General features: G+C 36.9%; 1 protein-coding gene across 2 annotated transcripts; it reads right to left on the reverse strand.

The window, feature by feature from the left end:
• Positions 1-699: 699 nt before the first annotated feature.
• Positions 700-24314, reverse strand: jam2a (junctional adhesion molecule 2a). 2 transcript variants are annotated; one of them, XM_042749978.1, is made up of 11 exons: positions 24104-24314; positions 15147-15212; positions 14957-15067; positions 11126-11275; positions 10865-11049; positions 3800-3902; positions 3362-3469; positions 2500-2512; positions 2114-2185; positions 1911-1944; positions 700-1073 (listed from the first exon to the last, which is right to left on the reverse strand). In XM_042749978.1, the coding sequence occupies exons 1-11, from the start codon at positions 24138-24140 to the stop codon at positions 1041-1043; spliced, it is 912 nt and encodes a 303-aa protein (XP_042605912.1). In that variant the 5' UTR covers positions 24141-24314; the 3' UTR covers positions 700-1040. The 2 variants fall into 2 exon arrangements, with proteins under 2 accessions (XP_042605912.1, XP_042605965.1); XM_042750031.1 differs by lacking the exon at positions 2114-2185 and having other exon boundaries at positions 24104-24311.
• Positions 24315-24563: the final 249 nt, after the last annotated feature.

Consider the following 24563-nt stretch of genomic DNA (forward strand, 5'->3'; position numbering starts at 1 on the left):
TTACAAAAATTAGTGAACAAGTAACAATAAACAGCACTTACGAAAGGGTTAGTTTTCACCTCCAAACCCAAAGACTTAGTTTATCTTCAAAATACAATTATTTATAATACTTACTTCAGGGTTATGGTTAACTAAAAACAAAAACATTTGTTACTTGAAATAAACATTAACTAAAAAAACTTTTATAGTACCAAAATAACTAAATACTAAAATCGAAAAAATTATAAACCTTAAAAAGGACAAAAATACTTTACAAAAAAAAAATACTAAAATAAAATATTGATAAAAATACTTTTAAGATACTATTTTTTTTTGTCCAAACTTTTATGGATGAAAAAAGAAAGTATTTAATTTCAGTATTCCATTTCTGAGTTAAAAATATATCACTAAATGTTGAAATAACCATTAATGCGGTAGAAGTGTTAATTGTTAAACACGTTTACAAATACAATTTAAAAATGTATTATAGGGACTGTGAACAAACTTTAACAATATAATTTTCACAGCATTTGTAAAGCTTAATGTTGAAAATATGATAGTTCGTGAAAGCATTATTGTTAACAAATGAACTTTATTCTAAATCTTTAACTTCGTTTCCTTCCTTTCGGTCTCATAATTTGGAAATTTTGTATTTAAGCACTTCTCATTTCTCCTCAATCACTTTTGGATAAATGCGTCAGCTACAAATAAATGTTCCAATTCAGACAAAAAAACTTTATTAAAAAAACAAATATAGATAAAATATACAATAATTCACGCCATTCCATGATTCCCACCATCACACTCAGTAGACACAGACATGATTGAGTTGAAATGAAAGGCACGACGTGTCACATGTCATCAATCAGACTCTACTCAACTCGTTTAAAGGCACCAGTCAAACACTTCAGTCGCTCCAGTTGATCTGGTTCATTCATGTGATGATCGCTTCATCAGAGGCCTTTGGAAGATTATTATTGCAATAGAGAGACCGACTGTTATCGAGTTCTTCATGGTAGTTCCAGTGTCACAACAATTGCCATCCATCCGTCGTTTTCACATCACAGCATGAACGACTGAGTGTGTTTGAAATCCTGTGGATGAAGAAAAAAAATAAAATAATTCAGAATATTTCTGTACATTATTGATTTGCTTAATATAAATTCAATTTCAAAAATAGTGTATAAAGAAAAATAAATAGATTAAAATAAAATGTATTCCAATTAATAACAAATATTTAAATCCTACAGTATTATATAGTGAGCAGAAAAAGAGTAAACAATGTCTTGCAATTAATATTTTACACATTTATATGAATTCTTCCCAGTATTAACTGGGCATTTATACATACAAATATATAGTATTTAAATTTATAAAACATTATTTATAATATAAATACATTTTAGGATGGGGATATTTGGGGGTCAGTAGTATCTAAATGGTTAAAACCCCCTGGAGGGTCAAATGTTGAGTTAATACCAGTGTGTCCAAAACACTTGCTACAACTTCTCTTTTGACAAAAAAAAAAAAAACCCTACAAACATAATTGTGATTGAACCTGGTAAGAGCAGATGCTGCGGTCAACCAAACATTTGATTGTCGTAAACAGCATTTTTTTTTAGGAAAGGTTTGATATTGTCTGGATATTATTAAATTATAGTTTATAAGAGTTACAAGTGCATAAATGTACCAACTCAAAATAAAAGAATTACAGGTGAAACTGATACTTTGTACCTTAAAAAAAAAAAAAAAAAAAATATTAAAAAGAAGAAAAATGAATTGTTTAATTACTAAATTACTCAAACTGTTATTTAATTGTCGCAGTTATTGTTAATCATCATAAATGTATAAATTGACATTTGGATATCAGATGGTTAGTAGAAACGGAGGTTAGTCCTCAGTGGTTGAGTTGGTATAAAAATATCACTCACTTCCTTTGGAGGATGACTGTAGCCCGAATGTTGGCTGAAACACAGAAAATAACAGTGTTAGACACTGAAACAATCACATGATGCAAAAAAAAAAAAAAAAAGGTCACCCAGAACAAACTCTCTCTCTCTCTCTCTCTCAAACACTCTCTCTATCTGTGTGTCGGTGTGCAGTCTCTGGTGTTTCTCTCTCTGCCGTGACTCACGTGTGTTCGGTTCTGTGGAGGTTCTGGCTGCTAATGTGAGCCGTGCCGTGACACTGCGTGATCCAGAATGACCTGTAATGATGCACCGCTGAGGTCAAAGGTCAAACACTACCATCTGCCGCTGACGGAAACGCACACACAGAACGCACGCCATGCATAATCTTGGGAATCAGTGAAGGCCGAGCTATTAATCCATCACATGCGACTCAAAACTCTCCTGTGTTAACCAGATCAAACTAACTAAAACAACTCAATAACATCTGATCAGAACCCAGACGGCCATCTGTTCAGCTTCCTGTGCTTCTGGATCAACCGGGACGATTAGTGCACACACACACACACACACAGTTAGTCTGTTAGTTAAGGCAGTAAACTAGTTGTCTTACCTTCCTCTGTGTCCTGTGTATGAAGGTATTAAAGGTTCAGGTCAGTCAGAAATGAAAGGAAAAACAACTTATTAAATATGAACATTAATTAGTGTCTTTCTCTGGAAATGTAACTAATAATTCACTCCTGATATAATGAACCACACTGAGTGTTATTACCATACAACTAACACTTATTAAAAACAGTTTTCTTTAACTGTAATAAAGCTGAAATAAAATAAATGTTCTTGTAAGCACTAAAACTGAAACAAAAAAAAGCTACATTTATATTTTTTCTTTTTGCAAAAATTCTGTTCATAATTTTCACCACAGAGGGGCAGTAAAATCCTGAGGTTGATATTAAAGTACAAATTATAATGATTTATTCAAATATGAATAAATATTATAATAGTATAAAACTGCTCTATAACTATATTTGGTAACACTTTACAGTAAGCTCTCATTTATGAACATTATTCAATGCAATTACAGAAAAATGAACAATACATTTTTACGGCATTAATCTTTGTTATTGCTAGTTAACAGAAAAGCTCATTTTCATGTTAGTTAACAATATATTAACGATACAACTTTTGATATTAATAATGTATTAGTAAATATTGACCCTGTATAATTGTTGCTGAATAATTATTGTTCATGTTACCTAATATGTTAACAAATGAAACCTTATTGTAAAGTGTTACCCTATATTTCTTTTGGACATAATTTATATTACTATTATTAAACTTTTAAATGTATTCAATTTTTAAATGTTTTCAATCAATTTGCATGTCTTTTGAATGTACTACAGTATATCAAGCTTTAACTGATCATTGCATCCTCAGAATGAGTTCTTCTCAGAATGAGATGGAGAGCTACTCACGGCTGAAGTATCCGTGCCGATGGGCGTAACACGCTCCGAAAACACAAAACAGCATGATCAGGCACAGCAGAACCACTCCGGCTATCACCGCCGCCACATTCAGATCATCTGTCAGACACGTTACAGATCATATACTCACCTGATGAAACATTCACTCGGAATATGTTATTCACATTCTGAAGCTTCAACACACTCCACCTGAATATGATTCATATAGCTGTAATATAATAACTATAAGCTTTATGGAAGTTATTATAGAATGAAAAGGCCAATCTGCACAATCACAGGCAGTCTGAGTTTCTCACATCAGGGTTTTTATATTGAATCTTCTTTACTATTATGATGATTGCACAATCATCATAAATCACAGTGTTAATTCTTGGAACAAATCTGTCCCCAAAATATGGTTAAGTAGGTACAAACACACACACTCCTCACCGATATGCATGTGTGTGCCCTGGCAGCTCTTGGCGGGTCCCACACCGTTTTTGGCCTCACAGTGATACTGACCCGTATCGGCTCTGCTAACAGTCTGGAACGTCTGACAGAAGCACAACAGAACAACAGTCAAACACACCTTCATCTTTTTCAGTAAGGCTGAGAATCAAGAACCATTCATGTATGAACTCATGAACTGTAAATTTGAATCAATTTAATGACACTCACTCAATGAATCACTCCGATCGGTTTAACTAGGTCATTATAATTTTTAGAAACTGACTGGTTTTTAAACATTCAAAACAGAGTTTTCATACAATAAAAGCTACATCAGAAATAGCCCAACATTTTTTAATGTAGCATATAGTTGACGACTACTTACTGAGATGGATGCTTGGTCAAACAAACTGAAATGAAGCCCAGAATCATTTGGTGTGTTCTGTCCTTGTGGCGTGAGTGTGTGACAGTGTCAGTGTTATTCAGAGACGCTTGTGTCTGTCTGTCAGCATTACTTTGTCATTGTGACACTCATAGCAGAGATGAAGATCTGAACACGAGGACATTCACCTCAAAACTGCAGCATGTCTTCACTTATACTGAACAGTCACTTTCATTCAAAACAAATGCATACAGCAATCTGCACTGACGATATTAACCATTAATGACATGATTGTTTATGACATGATTATTCTCCAATTTGCTAATATTTGCCTTTAAATACATGTTTTTCCTTTTTTCCGTAATACCAGAATCTTTCTCCTTCACTCAGCTATGCTCTCTCCAAGAAGCCTCTTATCGCTCACTGATGAAGGTACGCTCATCAGTGGAAGGTGGCCGGATTGCCATCCCCCTGCAGTCTTCCAATGAGTATAAAATCTTTATATTATACTGATAAGCTGTCGGTTCACTTCTTCACCTCTGCCGCTGAACCTCAAATATAGAAGCCATGGCAGCTTGGGACAGAAAGTTTAGGTCATGGGCCTGTGACGTGTCAATTCCCAATCCCCTTTGTTCAACTAAACATCCTAGGTCTCCTTCAGAATGAATATTCACTGCCTTTCTACCCATGTGCCCCCCAAGCAGATGCAGTGCTGCCTGAGCTTTTCTACCCTCCAGTATGCAAAAGGCCTTAAGGACTTTGGTAGCAAGCTGCATGGGCTCAGTTTCCAAGTTATCCTCCCCACTAAGCCGGGGCCTGAATTTGGCGGGAAAATAGCCTCATCACTGACAGTGCTGTCTATGAGAGGTTTACAGGGGTTCACAGACCCTCATTTGTACAATTCAAGCAGCCCCCTGACTCAAAGCAGCAGCCTGCTGTGTTTTGAGCATGGAAAAGTTCCAGACGGTCATTAATTTGCAGGCTATCAGTAGCCCCTTGCCTTCCGAGCATTGGCCAACTGTGTACAGAACACAGAGAAGTCCCAATCGCTTACTCATTCACACAAGAGCGTGCAGCCTCTTGCCTCAAAGCAATTGTTAGTCATGTACAGAGCTCATGGAAATTCTAGTCACTCACTCATTCACACAATAAAAGCAGCTCCTGCTTAGAGAAGTGGCCAGGCATGTACGGAGCACAGGAAAATTCCAATCATTCACTTGATACAAGCAGCCCCTCACCTCAGAGCGGCGGTCAGCTATTGATAGAGTAAAGAAAGTCCAGTCGCACTTATTTACACAATGCAAGGAGTCCCTTGCTTTCAAGCAGCGACCGCTGATGAACTAATCAAAGAAGTTCCGATCACTCATTCATTCACACGATGTAAGCCGTCCCCTGGATCAATGCAGTGGTCAGCTGTGTACAGAACAGTTTTTGACCACTTGCTCTCTCTTACACAGCATAAACAGCCTCGTCTCAGTGCAGCGGTCAGCCATGTACTGAACACAGAGGAGTTCCAGTCACTCACTCATTCACGTGTTATAAGCAGCCCCTGCCTTGGAGCAGTGGTCAGCCGTGTACGAAGCACAGAGACATTCCTGGAAAGCATGGAGAAATTTGTTGTCGCTCACCCACTCACATGAGCAAATTCTCTCCTCAGGGCGACGTTTTGCAGAGAGAGATCTTGAGGTGTTATCCCTGCCCCTCGAGCTGTGGATCCATCACCTCTCATGCTCACAAGCAGCGATGTCAGACACCACTGCGTCTATTATCAAGTTGTCCGAGCGTGTGGGAGGCGCTCCCAGGGGTACCAATTGGGTTGTCATTACCACAGAGAACGGCTACACACTTCAGTTTGCTTGCAGACCACCGTGATCATGTCAAAAAGCAAGTGGTAGAGATAGATAGTGCCTGATGAACAATGGGAATGTGGCTGGTACAGCCGCTACTCCTTGGTTCTTGAAAAAAGACCACTAAACCGAGCGCTGGAGAAGCACGCACTTAGAAGCGCTGACGTGTCGCTCAGTGGGTAAACACCCCTTAATAAACAAACAAACTTTCCTCTGCCCTGGTCTGACACCTGTATAAGATTTATCATTAGTGCTCAGTGCGCTGCCAAACCCTTCCTTTGGTTTGAAAGCACTCTCATTCAAGATATCGCTACTGCTCGCTTCAGCTTGTGAGAAACAGGTGGGGGACTTGCAAGCTCTCTGTCAGTGCTTGTATGCGCTAGATCTGAACGATTGTATGGTGAGGCTTACACCTAGACTCGATTATACACCTAAGTGCTCTCAATGCCATTCAGAGCCCAGGTTATGACACTACAAGGATTTCATTTTTGAGCCAACCTCCGAAAAAAAAGGTGTACCAAAAGGTGTGCCTTATGCCCTGTGGGTGCATTGAGTGCATATGTGGACAGACAAAAACAGACAGAATGTCACACTGAATAAGGGAAGCTATACGATTAGCTTATGCCTCTGGGGAAGTCGAGTGGATCTTCTCAAAACACTTTCACTAGGTTTTATAACCTGGAGATTCCTTCTCTTGCACTGCATGTTCTGTCGGTGCAGTACAAGATGACTGAGCAGCCACTGGATGGCTGAGTTGCCTGTTGCCACGCCCCTCCCTAACATGCTTCAACTAGGTTAAAGCTGATATGATGCAACGCTCCTTGCGGCCTTGAATGCATGATACAGTGTTTTATGCTTATTCACTAATCTTGATGGCCCCAGCTGCAAGTTGTCTGCCCCAGTATTATTCTTAGGACCTTGGCATGTCCTGCACATCTATAATGAAGTTGTAATGTCCATTTTACCCGCAAAGAGCTGGTTATGTTGTATGCACCAATAAACTTGTTGCTTCACTATTTATCAGTATATTTATAACCCACTCACTGAGTCAGTTTATTGTTGTATGCACCAATACAGTCACTCTCTGTACTTAACCAGCCCAGCGCGGCTTGGCTATGTACTGGAGGTGCTGGCACTGTGCCAACTAGCTGTCTGAGTGTCTCCACTAGGTCCAGTACCAACCTGCTATTCACCTGCTTATCCACCTATTGCAGCATGTCGGACGTTTCTCCCCGTATGAACTCTGGGTGGATTCACAGATAACAGTTTTTACACAGCGTGATTTTACTTGTTCCCCAAAGTAGCTTTCAGCCGCAGTGTTGAGAGAACGACTCGAAAGGAAACGTCTGTGGTTACTCTACACAACTTCAATTTAATTTTTTTAAATACATTTTTAAGAGTCAATTAAATATTTAAATCTTAAATATTTTCAGGAACACCTTTTTTGATTTTACATTATTATTCTGATATGTATGCTTTAGGGCTGCCCCTGATTAAAGATAGTAAACTATTGGTCGGGGTTTATATGAATTTAAATAAACACTTTCCCCGCCATTGACTGAATTTTCTGTCGTTTATTAGACAATGCTCCCCCGCTATTTGATGAAAATTCTTCATCTTCTGAAAGAGTACTGAAGATCTGGATCAAAACACAGTGAAGAAGCAAAACTCAATCAACAAAATAATCTGGGGGCCTTTTTTTCCACTTTTGTGAAAATGATCAAAAATGCTGGTGGTCGCTATCTCTCAAACAGACCATTGACACTATCTGCAATATCAATTAGGAGTTTCAATGGTCCACTTGAGAGATAGGTGGTGGTAATGCACTTATAAGTCTGCAATCCGCCATAAAGCAAGAAGAAGAGGAGGCCTCACGTGCCTGCTGCCGAGAACACGTTCAGGAGAGTCCTAACAGTTCGGACATTTTCAGAAACTTTTCAGTTTCTTGCAAGACCAATCGTTTTGTCTTTACACATTAATGTATTACAAGCTGCAGGGTTTAATTTGGTTTTGTTTGTGTGTGTGTTTTTTTTTTTTTTTTAAGTTTTATTGTATGTTTTAGCAGTGATTCCCATCAACTTCCATTATATGACTGACAGACTGCAACGGTTTGTGTTCTACTGAAGAAACAAAGTCACCTACATCTTGAATGCCCTTGTAGTAAGCAGATAAACAATTTTCATTTTCGGGTGAATATCCCTTTAAGCCTAGTCCCTGACTAAAATGTAAGTCTGAGATGTTTTAACTGAAAGAAACTTGCACCGATTGATCTTGAAATATGTCAGTGCCTTTTTTTGTCTCAAGATGCACACCAGTAAAGTTTTTTAAGGCATGTTTATAAAAATTACTTTAAAATCCTAATTGAACTATGGCCTAGTCCTGGCTTAAGCTAAGCCCCGTCTGTAAAACTGGGCCAATGAGCCTTTAATATATAGCCTATTCCGTCCTCAAGCGCACACAAAGCTTGCCACAAAGAATTGGCAAAAGTAATGACTATGTGTTGGGAAAAATAGCAAGGAGATGTACAGCGGACGTGCCTTTAGAGAAAAATGCACCTTTCAAAGTAAACTGGCCTTTTCTCTTTGTTAATATTAATCTATTTGAGTTTGGTGAATATTACAGTAACTGGATCAAGCTATTATAGGTGGTTCAACTAACTACCGACACACAGGGGTGATCCTTTTTCTGTTTTATTTTTTCTGACATGTTGGTTATATCTTTCACTTGGATGTTTTGTCTTCATTTCAGGCTGCAAATCAACAAAATGTAATTATCTTAAAGTGGGGTGATTCTTTTCTATTCCCACTGTATGTCACTATTAGCCTGGTGGAAAGCTAACAGTCTTTTTCATCTCAGCTCCTCACCATCTTGTTGGACACCATTATGGAACAACAACATGCTCACTATCAACAAAAATTCTTTTCTCTTCCCAAAAATGAAAGAGAAAGGAATATTAAACTTAGGAGATATTTTAGAAAATGATATATTTATGACTTTTGAACAATTAAAAAAATAATAAAAATATTCCAGAAAAAAAACCGCTACCAATACATTCAATTAAAGGAAGCTATAAAAAGTAAACATAATACCTTTGTGAATCATAATCATGAACTCAAAAACTTCAAATCTTTACCTTGTAACAAATTATTAGCACAAATATATATCTTAGCCTCCAATGATCTTCAAGTTCTCTACCTACAAATAAATGGAATAATGATCTTCACTATGAATATACAGACATAGACCTTTTAAAACTTTGCAAAAATATTTTTGTCATTAGTAATTCCAGAATATAGTTGATACAATAGAAAATACTATATATCGAGTACATATCACAAAAAGTAAACTCTCTTATGGGCTTTGTCAACACTAATACTGAATTTGGGATTTTCCTTAGTTGTCAGTTATGATCATCAAAATTAAAAGAAATAAACATTTGAAATATATCTGTCTGTGTGTAATGAATGAATATAATATACAAGTTTCACTTTTTGAATGGAATTAATGAAATAAACTTTTTGATGATATTCTAATTATATGACCAGCACCTGTACATAAAGAATTTTTGGTCAGAAATTTTACATAAATTTGAAGCGATTCTAGACGTTAATCTCTCTTTAGCCCCTTCAATGTTTCTGTTGGGAAATGTTCTATTATTTCTTCAAAAGAAACAAAAAAGTTTCTTTACCTCATCCATACTAGCAAAAAAAGTAATACATTTAAACTGGAAGGATAGAACAAAATGATCTATTATCCAATGGTTCAACATATTAATAGACACTTTAACACTTGAGAAAATGACTGCCTCAATCAGAAATAAAATGACTGCTTTTGAAAAAACATGGAGCCCTCTACTGAAGTTCCTGGACAGTTGAATCCGAAACATAAAACAAGGCATCTAATCAAGGTGCGGATAAATTAGATGTTAAATAAAGTGAGTATACAGTTAAGTATATGTATTTCTTATGTAGATCTGTTTGCTTGTCCTGTTATGTGTTCAGCAATGTGTGTTATAGTCACATAAGTGGATCTCATGGTCATGTCTGTTCTATGTATAATTTAATTTCTTTACATTCTATGTACTGTATATATTGTACCCTTCAGCTACATAGAAAAGCACCTTTCATACAGATTACATAATTTGTTTTTGATTTGAATCGGTTCATTAAAAAGTAGACATGTCAAGCTTTCTGTAGATATATTTATGTCTGTGAGACAAGTAGCCTATATACTGAGTTTCGCCATACTTGAGTTTTGTGCTGCGCTCCAGTGCACGGAGACAGAGACAGCAAAAAGCACATCCTGTTTGTTTTCTTTACCGAAGTACAGCGTCTTGTTGATATTGTGAGTGTTATAAAACATAAACAAAAGCACCTTGACAGTTTAGATATATTCCTCTTATTAAAGACTGTAAATGACATCACACATGGGATTGATAAATTTGTAGTAGATTTAAAAGAGTAAAAAAAAACTTGTGCTGTCAAACGATTAATCGTATCCAAAAAAACGTTTGTGTTTACAAAATATATGTGTGTGTACTGAAGACTGGAGTAATGATGCTGAAAATTCACTTTTGATCGCAGGAAAAAAAATTACGTCACAAAAATATTCACATAGAAAAATAATATTAGTTTTTGTATATTTTTGATCAAAAAAATGCAGCCTTGGTGAGCAGAAGAGACTGCTTTCAAGAATATTAAAAAACCTTTTGAACAGTAGTGTAGATAAGCTGTTTGTAATGTTTAATCAGCTGAATGTGTTGTATTAACTAGATTAAACAGCATTAAACACATTCATCTCGTCAGTTAGCAGGTCAACACTGGCAGTTTTCATTCTCACCAGTATGCCGGTGAACTCGTTGACCGTGTATGTGGCGTTGGGCTGGCGGATGGGCAGAGCGCGGTTATCTTTGAACCAGGTGTAGACAGCGGGCGGGATGCTGTGCTGGTCCCTACAACGCAGCTCCACCTGAGAGCCTGTCAGAGCAGAGCTGGGCACGTCGCACAATGGTGTTTGTGGAGGCACTGAAAGCGCACAAAACACATCAGACACACGAGTAGAACACACAGAGCATCAGAGAGCAGGAGAGGCGTGTGTTACCCAGCACTCTCAGTGTGACGTTGGTCTCTCCCAGCGTGATGGAGTCCAGCGGAGCGCTGACCTCACAGCGGTACTTGCCCGCATCGACCTGAGTCACTCTGCGCAGCCGCACTGTTGCCCCTTTAATCTCAGCACGATCATGAAATGGCCCTGAACAACACAGAAGACATTTGCACATCTCTAAATGAGAATAACTGCTTCACCAGATCCAGTGGTAGACAGCAACAAAGTATTATGTACTTATGCACATTTTTCAAGTATCTGAAACCTTTACTTCACTATATTCCAAAGCATAATATCATATATTTTACCCGAATTTTAGAGTTTATTTTTGTAAATGAAAATCAGGTTTAGGTCACAAACTGTCAGTTGTTTGAACTAAATGGGCTGTAAAAGGTTAAGCTGTTTAAGCCTACTGTATGAAATGCTTGAATGTGGACATGCCTGAACAGTTTAAGTTTTATTTAAAAACTAAACATAACATTAATATGTTTGCATAGCATTGCATAGACTTATAGCGTCTTAAAATGTTAACACATTTTGCCCTATGTGACATCTGATTTTATGTTGTATGTTTATATTTGTCAACACATTTTGTTTTTACTTTTTTCGTTCTTATATACTGTACTAGGCTATATGTGTAATAGTGTGTTGCAGCACAAGACGCACAATTCAGAACAAACTAACAGTCTTTAATAATAAATCCGACAGGAAAACTCGGGAGGAGACACAACAACAACTGAAATGTACAAACAATACCAGACAAGGAACTGACTAAAACTAAGGGCTTAAATGGACAGATGGACAGGGGATAACTAATAAGGGAAAATGGGAAAAAAGGAAACTGGGTCAAACTAAACAAGAAACACAGAACTAAACTAAAACAACAAATAACCCAGACAATATCGTATATTTTATTTATTTTCACTTGTTTGCACACCTGAGTTATCATTAATCATCAGTAGTATTTATCAGTTGCTAAATAAATATTTATCGGTCGGTACTTTTTTTTTTACTTTTAATACTCAAGTAAATAAATCAAGTAGTTTTGTATTTATACTCAAGTAAAATTGAAAAGGAGCTCTTTACGCTTTATTACTGTAGTCATATTTTATTAGGGTATCTACTTTTACTCAAGTACTTGATTTGTGTACTTCATTCACCACTGCACAGAACCAAACGTGATGTTTCTACAGAAAGTGAGTTGTTGGGCTGACATTCATGTCAAGCATGGACACATAAACAGATTCGTCTCTTTAACCTCAAGCAGCCATTTATACTGCGTCACACAGATCCTGTTCTGATAATGAGGGGAAATCGGACTTAACTGATTTAACTAAATTTAGATTTATACACAAAAACAGTCTGATCCGCTACTCACTGATTACAAGACAAAATTCAAATGTAACTTTAAGATGCAACTATAACAACAACAAAAACAGACTAAAGCTGTGTTTGCCTGTGCTCGAGTGTTGTGGTTGCTATGCTATGCATTTGTAGGGTGTTGCTATGTGGATGGTGAGGTGTTATGAGTGCTTTTTAGCTTGTTGCCATGAAGTTCCTAAGGTGTTCTAGTTGTATACTACATAGATATGTATAACTAAATGCACTATTAGCGGCTGTTTCTGTGGGCCGCTATACATAAGCCGTCCACCATATTGGAATGTCAAAGCCAGTCCGTGAACACTCGAGAGCACTGCAACAGTAGTTATACACATGTATGAATATCTTTATCCACAATATACTTAAGATCAAACACAAAAACACAACAAAAAAACAAAAAACAAAATAACTAACAAAACATCTAAAAAGAAATTTAAATTAAAAACCAGTAAAAAAACTTGTTAATACATATATAAAAAAAAAAAACACACAAACCAATACATCCTTACCTGTGAAAGTTTATAAATTTTCTTTACGAATTTAAATTTAGTCGTTTTTATAAACCGATACTGCGCAATGTTGTTGCATCTTGAAACTCATTGATTTTTATTGTGAGTGGTGACATACAGACCATTCCAAGATGGCCGATGTCGACGTGTCTGGAGCTGTCGAATGTGGAATCTACCTATAGGCCTACGTATCTATGGTTTACTAAAGCACTGATAAGATTGTTACAGAGTTCCAAATATTTGTTGTGTTGCTATGCGGTTGCTAGTGTGTTGCAGTTTCTAGGTATGGACCTTATGTAGCTCCGCCCCTTTTCAGTGCTGCCTTGTTTCGCTGACACATAAGGTCTATTTGCTAGGGCATATCCATACAGTTGGTAAGATGTTCTGAGTGACTGCCAGGGTGATGCTATGTAGTTGCTAGGGTGTTATAAATTTTTTTTTTAGTTTTTCGCTGTGTGGTTTCTAGAGCGTTATAGGTATTTGCTTGGCCATTTCTATACAGTCTATGGTGTTTTATGTGGTTGCTGAGGTATTGTGAGTGATTTTTAGCAACTTGCAATGAGCTAGAGTGTTCTAGGGATTTTCTGGGGCACTGATATATGGTTGCTGTGTTGTTCTGAGTAGTTGCCAGGGTGTTTTTGGGTGTTGCTATGTGCTTGTTGAGGTGTTCTAGGCATTTGCTAGGGCATAGATATATCATTGCTATGGTGTTCTGAGAAGTTGCTGGGGTTACAGAATGCAGTTATAGTTTTTAATGCAGTTGCTGTTTTAACGCACAGAGTCCGTATGAATTATGAATTGATATTTTCACATACTAAAATTAACAAAATTAACAATACAAATAAAACAAAAAAAAACAAAAAATCATTGCTTATTGTAGTTAAACCATGGTAAAGACAACGTAATGGTTTTGCTACACTAACCATAGTTTAACCATGACATTTATACAAATAGTAAACAATCCGCCGCCCCCCCCCCCAAAAAAAATGGTTAATACACTTTTACTATAATAAAACCATGGTTAATTTTCATAAGGGTTGCTGTGCGGTTGCTAAAATATTCTAAGGGCATTAATATATGGTTGCTATGGTGTTTTGAGCAGTTGCTAGGGTGTTGCTACGTGGTTGCTAGGGTGACATGAATGGTTCCTGATGTGGTGCAAGAGGGTTTGATATGTTGCTAGGATGTTGTAGGTGGTTACCAGGACATTGCTTTGGCCACATAAACACTGTAAGTTTCTGGAGTGACAACTGCATTTAAATGCGGGAGTGAGTCCCGTAAATTATCGTTCCATGTGTGTTCGGAACACAACTCACTCCCGACACTGCCATGAATGGCAGAGTGGTAACCATAGCAACGTTTCGGCATCGCGGCGAGAATGGAGGCCCACAGATTAGCTGCTGTTGACAAAAACATTAGACAGCAAAAACATGCGAAAATCTGCAAAACATTATTAAAACACCATCGTCGGGAGACACGTCGTAATCTAGTTTTGTTCTTTAAACTGTTGTTATTGAACAGCCTACACTCTCTTGACCGCAATTGCTCGGTCCAAAAGACACCTCTCTCCACCATCCTGTCAGATCTGAGGTAAACACTGACGTACTGACGTAATGCACATTGGCATGCTTCTCGTGACATCATCACTAACAACTAGTTGTTCAGTTCGGTTCTGTACACACTGCATAGAATTTCTGTAAAAGGACACTACCTGTATTTAATGCAGGAGTTAATGCAGTTGTTACTACCATATTTTAGTCAATTATGTGTGTACAGAGTGCGATTAAGGAGTAAAAGGTGAACTAACAACCGAATTTAACTGCAGTGTGTACGTGGCCTTTGTGTTTGCGAGGGAGTTCCCAGCAGTTGCTTTGCCATGCGGTTTAATGTCCAGCAGATGAAACTGGTGCAAAAATGGTACATCACAAACTTCAGTTACCTACGAAATGGCCGTCATAATAAACGAATGACACATCCTTGTCTATCTTCTTCCACTCAATGCGAGGATTCATTTCATTCTCTGTCTTGAACTCACAGGAGAGCTCGGCATCTGTGGAGGACAGCAGACATCACAGAGTTAGCTCACATCATCTCACTGACGTCTGCATGAAGACGCCACACAAACTCACCCGAGAACTCATGCACTTCCACTTGAGGACTGCGGCTGGTGACGGTGACAGGGACAACAGCGATGCCTGAAACAGAGACGAGGATGAATGATCAACACAATGAAAAATATCTGCTGTGTGACATTCAGATGTTCACCTTGTTTGTGATATGTCAGCCTAATGTTAATTTTGGTATCTTGACTTCCTAAATGTTATCAGTGTTTTTAGTGTTTTGCTATGTGGTTTCTAAGGAGTTCTGTGTGTTTGCCAGGGCACCTTTATACAGATGCTGTAACGTTCTGAGTAGTCTCTAGGATGTTACAATGCCGCTGCTAGGGTGTTGTGAGTGGGTTTTGATATGCAGGGATGGGTAATATTTCAGATACAATACGTATTTGAAATACGTATTTGAAATACAAAGTACTATTTTGTATTTTAAAGCTTTTGGAAAAAGGCTAATTAAATTTGTATTTAAAAACATTTAAGATTAGTATTTTTGTATTTTCAAACTACATAAAATACTTTGTGCCAGTCAACCTCTGATTTTGTGCATCAACTAGTTCAGACACACTCTCTCCCTTCAACATTCATCACACGAGCTGCAGCTGTACAGCTCCACTCAGCATTGAGTGAGCGACTTTTCTGGAATAAGATGAGGTGAGGATGTCATGGTCAATTGTACTTATTGATTAAAGTTAAAATAGAGCATAGAGCATCATTTGCCTTCAGTTAACAAAAGAATAAAAGAGCACCAACAAGGGAAAAAAAAGCATTAACCAATCAGTTTTGATAGTTAATCGGTTGTTTTTTATCAACTAGCTTGTCTAATGTGTTTAAAGCATTACTGCATGTTGGATGTGACCAATTGTGGCAATGATATAAAGTGTGAATTCATCAAGTGTGAACTGATTTAACTTTTTCTAAATCATTTACATGGAAAAAGGCCAATCGGGGTAAGCAAATATATCCATGCAGCTTTTAGTGGGAAAACGTTGGAGTGGAAAAAGAAGCATGGACGAATGGTTGAGTAATAGTGTGTGATGTGCTTGGTGCAATTGCAATTATTATAAGGGCAGTATGCAACGAAAGGAAATGCCGCTGCCGCTTCCTCTCGTAGCGGAAGCGGTTTGTGGAGTTGAAGCCTGCCTCTATACCGCAAACCTGCTGACTGTGCGCACTCCTCCCTAAATGGTTGTGGCTTTTTTGCCACTTTTTACACTTGCTCACCTTTGTATAATTCTGTGAAATGACAGGGGGGCGACTGAGTAATTGTTCTCCAAACCATCAGAAAGCAGTGGTAAGAGGAAGTCGTTTGCAGAGTAGTTTGTCAAACAATCATTTTGTGAGAAGTTTATGAATAAATTGATTTCTTCACATATAAACTGATAAGGTTGTGGGTAATTTTGTAGGACACATGTGAAAATGTTAAGTACACTACATAAACCCACACAAAAGAATTAAATCATAGTAAACCCAGTAAACTTGAGATTATGACTTATGACATTAGAACAAAACATACTGTTTAAATATGATAACATATGTATAACAATAAATTAAACAATATTGATTGAACAATACTGATTATTGATTACAATACTGATACAAACACTGATAAATGGTACACCACAAAAAATCTTCAGCTTTTGGTTTTGTTCATAAAAAAAAAAAAAATATTCATGTTAAATGCTTAAGATTTTTTTTAAATTTACATTTTAGATAAACTTTCCAATTTAAATAAACTTTATATACACAACAAAATAAACATGAAATATACATTAAATAATTATAAAAAAAGGTATTGTGTATATATATATATATATATATATATATATATATATATATATTATATATTATATATTTTTTTTTTTTTTTTTTTTTCATTCAGAATAGGTCCAGATGGATTTCAGCCAATTGGATGGACAATTTCACATGTATTTTGTGTATTTTCAAAATAATGTATTTTTATTTAAATACATTTTCATGTATTAATGCCTGGATGTATAATGCAAGCTGCTGAAAATGACATGGATTCCTGTGTAAACTGAACATATAAATCACTCTTGGAATTGTTGTTTCCGGACAGACAAAATCATTAACAAAAGGACTGTGGCTGATTACAGCGCTTGATATGTTATTTAATCATTTAAAGGAAACACCAATCAAAACATAAGACTGATCTGGATGGGATCTATGGATCATTTAAGTGTCCTGATGGTTTGAGTCTCATGAACACGAATCTCAATGATCCTTACAAACAGGGATATTTCCCAACAAAATGGTTTGTGTTCTTTAAAGTACAGGTCCTTCTCAAAAAATTAGCATATTGTGAAAATGTTCATTATTTTCCATAATGTAATGATAAAAATTAAACTTTCATATATTTTAGATTCATTGCACACCAACTGAAATATTTCAGGTCTTTTATTGTTTTAATACTGATGATTCTGGCATACAGCTCATGAAAACCCAAAATTCCTATCTAAAAAAATTAGCATATTTCATCCGACCAATAAAAGAAAAGTGTTTTTAATACAAAAAAGTCAACCTTCAAATAATTATGTTCAGTTATGCACTCAATACTTGGTCGGGAATCCTTTTGCAGAAATGACTGCTTCAATGCGGCGTGGCATGGAGGCAATCAGCCTGTGGCACTGCTGAGGTGTTATGGAGGCCCAGGATGCTTCGATAGCGGCCTTAAGCTCATCCAGAGTGTTGGGTCTTGCGTCTCTCAACTTTCTCTTCACAATATCCCACAGATTCTCTATGGGGTTCAGGTCAGGAGAGTTGGCAGGCCAATTGAGCACAGTAATACCATGGTCAGTAAACCATTTACCAGTTTACTGACCATGTTTTTTGGCACTGTGAGCAGGTGACAGGTCGTGCTGAAAAACGAAATCTTCATCTCCATAAAGCTTTTTCAGCAGATGAAAGCATGAAGTGCTCCAAAATCTCCTGATAGCTAGCTGCATTGACCCTGCCCTTGATAAAACACAGTGGACCAACACCAGCAGCTGACATGACACCCCAGACCATCACTGACTGTGGGTACTTGACACTGGACTTCAGGCATTTTGGCATTTCCTTCTCCCCAGTCTTCCTCCAGACTCTGGCAACTTGATCTCCGAATGACATGCAAAATTTGCTTTCATCCGAAAAAAGTACTTTGGACCACTGAGCAACAGTCCAGTGCTGCTTCTCTGTAGCCCAGGTCAGGCGCTTCTGCCGCTGTTTCTGGTTCAAAAGCACACGCCTGTGCACGGTGGCTCTGGATGTTTCTACTCCAGACTCAGTCCACTGCTTCCCGCAGGTCCCCCAAGGTCTGGAATCGGTCCTTCTCCACAATCTTCCTCAGGGTCCGGTCACCTCTTCTCGTTGTGCAGCGTTTTTTTGCCACACTTTTTCCTTCCCTACAGACTTCCCACTGAGGTGCCTTGATACAGCACTCTGGGAACAGCCTATTCGTTCAGAAATTTCTTTCTGTGTCTTACCCTCTCGCTTGAGGGTGTCAATGATGACCTTCTGGACAGCAGTCAGGTCCGCAGTCTTACCCATGATTGCGGTTTTGAGTAATGAACCAGGCTGGGAGTTTTTAAAAGCCTCAGGAATCTTTTGCAGGTGTTTAGAGTTAATTAGTTGATTCAGATGATTAGGTTAATAGCTTGTTTAGAGAACCTTTTCATGATATGCTAATTTTTTGAGATAGGAATTTTGGGTTTTCATGAGCTGTATGCCAAAATCATCAGTATTAAAACAATAAAAAGACCTGAAATATTTCAGTTGGTGTGCAATGAATCTAAAATATATGAAAGTTTAATTTTTAGCATTACATTATGGAAAATAATGTACTTTTTCACAATATGCTAATTTTTTGAGAAGGACCTGTATGTTGGAGTACCTTTTTTTTTTTTTTTTTTTTTTAAATACTTGAATACAGTGATCAATCAACATCATAGGATTGCCATGATACATGCCCAAAAAATATGGTAATAGCATGGTACTTTTTGGTTTGTGTTGTGTCTTGCTGTGTTCTTCTTACAAATCATGCTGTACCATGGTACAGTGATGGCATCATAGTAATTATATGGCACTTTAAAATGAAAACTCATGTTGAAATATTTACATGGGTATTTTAAGAACACCATGGAACTGAAAACTCATGCAAGTTCTATGCTACTTTTTTGTTAGTGTACTTATCACTGTACCGTGGTACCAGCAGTGTTATTTTACTATTATCTATATACTATTACAGTATTACTTATTAATATTATGAATTAAAAAATGTTTTATAATTTTAATTTTAGTTGCTTTTGTCTGAGTTTAAATATTTCAATTTAGCTTCAGTTTATTTATATTTCAGTTTTAGTTTTAGTCATTTTAGTACTTCACATTAACTTTTGTAACATTTGTAATTTTTTAAAATTAATATTTAGGCCTATGTTTTTATTAAAGCCAGTTTTAGTTTACAATAACAGCTCTGATTTGTCTGGAAGGCTTCTGTCAACACACACTTGTTGTAGTGCTCACGTCTGTTTGAATGTCCATTAGATCACACAGAAGGAATGCTGACATTCCTCCATATCTGTATTATTCCAGTTGTGGAGTATGAAACGGGACGGTTGGTGTCAGTACCGTACATCATCTTATCAAACCTCTGCATGAGCTGCTGTCAATCACCCACTCGCATCGCATCAGACAAACAGCCTCAACATCTTCCACAGGAATGGTTCAGATATACAGTGGGTATAGAACATAATTACCTCATTTAAAATAATCACATTTTGTTGATTTGCAGCCTGAAATGAAAAACACAGTTTTTGTTTTATCCAGCTGTATTTACTCAGTACAACTTATAACATCCAAGTGAACGATATCACACCGAAATTTCAGAAAAAAATAGATGAATAAAAAAACAATCACTGAGTTGGACAAAGGATCACCCGTTTGTGTCAGTATTTAGTTGAACCACCCTTTGCTTTAATTACAGCCTTTAGTCTGTTGGGATTTGTCTCTGTCTCTACTAAATTTGCACATCTAGACTCTGCAATATTTGCCCACTCCTCTTTGCAAAACAAATTCAGTTAAATTTGATGGTGAACATTTGTGGACTGCAGTCTTCAAGTCATTCCACAGATTTTCAATGGAGTTTAAGTCTGGGCTCTGACTAGGCCATGCAAGGACATTCACCTTTTTCTTCTTCAACCACTGTGTGCTGAGTTTTGCTGTGTGCTTTGGGTCATTGTCATTTTGGAAGGTAAACCTTCTTCCCATTGACAACTTTCTGGCAGATGGCAGCAGATTTTCCTCAAGAATTTGACGGTATTTTGCCCTATACATTTTTCCTTCTATCCTGACAAATGCTCCAGTCCCTGCTGCAGAGAAACACCCCGCAACAGGATATTACCACCTCCATGCTTTACTGTAGGGATGCTGTCATTTGGATGGTGAGCTGTATTGGATTTCCACCAGACATATTGTTTGGTGTTGAAGCTAAATCATTAAATTTTAGTCTCAGCTGCCTCAGAATCTTCAAGGTGCGCTTAGGCAAAGCTCAGTCGTCTCAGCATGTTCCTGAGGTGTGGCTTTTTCTTGCAACCCTCCCAAACAAGCCACATTTGTGAATAATTTGTGATATTGTTGCCACATGCACACAATGACCACTCTTTGTCAATTTCCTGCAACTGCTTCAGAGTTGCTTTAGGTTTCTTGGTAGCTTCTCTGACCAGTTTTCTCCTGGCTCTTTCATCCAGTTGGAGTGATGTCCTGATCCAAATACTTTCCACTTCTTAATAATAGACTTCACTGTACTTCTAGGAATTGTTAAAACCTTTGAAGTTTTTTTGTATCCACCTCCTGACTTGTACTAATCCACAACTTTATCCCAGTGATCTTTTGACTGTGCCCTGCCACCCATAGTTGATTGTTTGCATCAGCTGCACTACCAAGGACTGAAATGCTTCAGGAAAACTGTTCTCTAATCGAAATGACCACAGTTGTGCCATTGAGAAGGTGATTACCTCCACCTGATTGAATTTACTTTTTTTGGTGGGGGGGGGGGTCCTTTTTCCAACTCTGTGTTTTTGTTTTTTTTTTCTGACATGTTGGTGTGATATCAATTACTTGGATGTTATAAGTTGCACTGAGTAATACAGCTGGATAAAACAAAAAATGTGTCTGTCTTCATTTCAGGCTGCAAAGCAACAAAATGTGATTATTTTAAAGGGGGGTGATCCCACTGTATTATAAAATTTACTCTCCCTCATGTCATTCCAAACCGGTTTGACTTTCTGAGGAACACAAAAGAAGATGTTTCGTAGATTGTTCATGCATCTCCTCACCAAATATGCTGCTAAATGTCTCCTTTCATGTTCCACTGAAGAAAGTAAGTCAAAACGGCTCTGAAACAATATGAGGGAGAGCACATGATGGCAGACAGGATCTGCATTTCTGTTCAGCAGAGATTTCTAACTGCATCTTTTCAGCAGCTCGGTGCCGAACTCGACCTTGCACCTGACGTCTTATCACCTTTCCCTCCGTCTGAATTTGAGGAGAGATGGAGAGAGGCATTGTGTGCTGACGGGAATCAACGCACATGAAAACACTGTGTCCAGTCTGATAAGACGACCTGACACATGGACGACACGGACAGCAACTGTCCCTTTGAGAACTACACACAAACACACACCACCACAAACACACACCTGTCACTGCTTGTGTCCTGAGTCAGCACATAAACATACTCGCTCACTGATTCGGATTCATATTTTACAGCTCTTAAACACAACAGCTCAACAACAAATGCAAATTAATCTTTAGTATGAGAAGATTTAAACAATCATACACATACACTTGCTGAATCTTATGTTATGACTTATGTTCAGGTCATATTTCACCCCAAAACTACAACAATGAAAAATAAATTGCATAAAGACAATGGAACATTTTGATTATAATGACAACATTTAAGCCTAAATTCTCACTACTGTAATATGTTCCTTCATTTTTTTTAAATAAAATATTAATAAATAACAATGATAAATATTTTTATATTATACATTACATAAAAAATCTAAAATAATATTACTATTATTATTATTCTAATTATTTGTTCCCACATTTTTATTATTGCAATGCAATAATTTATACTATAAGGCTTCAGTACAAGAATTTTAATTTGAAATCACCATAAACTAAATGGAGTACAACAAATACTTGACATGTAGCCTGTGTGTGTTTGTGCATGTATATGCATAAATAAATTAAATAAATATAATGTTCCCATTTCTTTCTTGTATTTCAACAAAATTCAATGAAAACATAAGACCACTGTTTTCTTTTTTAAAGCAGCCTTCTTGAACTTTTCAGAGCTATTACTGTTAACTAAAACCATAAAAGAAAAAAACATTTTCTATATACACTACAATAACAACAACCCATTTTCATACTCTTTTAGATACTAAAATAACACTGTTTCTTTCTTGTAATTTTGGGGTGAAATATGAGATTCAGAATTCGATAATTATGTTCTTAGAAGAGATTCTTAATGAATATAACAACTACTTAGTTGTGAATGTGTAAATACAAGGCCTGTAATAATGCCTGTGAATAAATAGGGGAAAAAGCCCAGTGTTGATGTATTGTTGTGTTGATCTGTCGGGTGTTTGTGAGCTTGTGGGGTGCGAGAAACTCTGAAAGAACAAAGACAGTCTGTGGAACTCTGCCTGGAACAGCTGGTACAGACAACTCCACCCCCAACACACACACCCCATTTGATCAGAGCCGTGGCATCACAAGTGTTCTCTGAGATCTCATGAGACGCAGCGTGTTGAGCAGAATTACAGTAAAACACACCATCAAACTCAGCCAGAATCAACAGATGCAGAATCAGAGAAGCGCTGCACATCTGAACCCTCACAAACATGCTCAGCATCGCATGGATGACCACCCAAACACACATTCTACAAATTCTACTGGCCAAGTACCATGGTATTTATTAAAAAAAAAAAAAAAATCAATTGAAGTATCATGTAAATACTGTTTGGGTTATTATAGTTAAACTAAAACCTATACAAATAAATATACCTAAAATGAAAAATTTGAAAAGTAAAAACTGATTCAAAACAAACAAAAAGTACAATATCTCAGTGATTAAATAACACTGACCTACAAGTTTCTGAAAACTCATGATGACATAACTTAAAAAAAAAAGAGAAATCATTACAGAAATATCCATTAATTTAAGAATTTATTGATTTTCAAAACAAATTCCCGAGCCTGGGGAAAGAAAAAAAATATTCCCAGGTTTTCCATGACTTCTGAATCTTTAAAAAAACTAAAAAAAAAAAAACTAAATGTAGACAAATGGAGATGAATAAAAATTTCACAGCAAAATGAGATATCAAAACCCAACTAAGAAGAATGATTATAAATACTGGAATAAAAAGTGGAATATTGGAATAAATATTGGTAATAAACAAGTTTCACCAGCAGCCTTGGTTATATTGACCATGCTAGTACTGTAATCTCAGCTCATCATCTTCTGTTAACTTCAGATAATGAGATATTAAAATTTAAAGAGCAGAGGAATTATTACTGTTTTAATTAATTGTTTTTAATATCATTAATTCAAATCTAAACTCAATTTGTATTGACTGAACTATAATATTAAAAGATTTTTCATAAAATTATACTTAAAACCTCACAACAAAGTAGGCTACTTTGGTGACACCATGGTTGTGTAGCTCGAATACTATGGTATTTTAGATTGTATTTTACAGTTTTAACCCAATAATTTGTAAATGGAAAACTTTTGCCTGCAGATGAAATCATCACGCGTACAGATGATATAGATGATATTTAACAGAACTGGAGAAAGCATAGGCTACGACATGAGACAGAAACACAAACACACAAGCGCTTAATCTTATTCTCTAAAGAAGATCATGAGACTTTAAGAAGATCACATGGAACAAAGCACTTACTCTGAATTAATATCAGCAAAGCCACGGTCACAAACATCTCATCCACAGAGCCGATGAACTTCCCAGAAGAATCCGCAAACAAAGCTGCAATAAACGCGTGTTTGTCCAGATTGATTCGCCCCGCACGTGCTGAACGATGCTCAAACTCTGACTGACTGAGCGAACGAAGTAGCGCGCGTTCTGAGTGCGTGCGTGTGTGTGCAGAGGGCAGGAATAACACTAATTACACGCGCGCGCGCGCACACATACACACTCAAGACCATTTAACCCAGGGGTGTCAAACTCAATTCCTGGAGGGCCGGAGCCCAGCAGAGTTTATAATAAATAAACCGTCTCATTAATAATACAGTGTTGTTAGTTGGCTATATGTCTAGGGAGGTTTTTGTCTCAATAAAGTGACATTCATTTAATAATATTTTCAAGTATGATAATTTAAACACACTATGTTATTGCATTATGT

This window comes from Cyprinus carpio, chromosome A1 (assembly GCF_018340385.1).
Source record: "Cyprinus carpio isolate SPL01 chromosome A1, ASM1834038v1, whole genome shotgun sequence".
NCBI lineage: Eukaryota > Metazoa > Chordata > Actinopteri > Cypriniformes > Cyprinidae > Cyprinus > Cyprinus carpio.

Coding starts and splice junctions, on each gene's coding strand:
- jam2a (XM_042749978.1), bottom strand. CDS start 24,140: ATGTTTGTGACCGTGGCTTTGCTGATATTAATTCAGA. Junction 3,470..3,799: donor GGGCACACACATGCATATCG/GTGAGGAGTGTG, acceptor CGTGTCTGACAG/ATGATCTGAATGTGGCGGCG. Junction 1,945..2,113: donor CTCCACAGAACCGAACACAC/GTGAGTCACGGC, acceptor TCTGTGTTTCAG/CCAACATTCGGGCTACAGTC.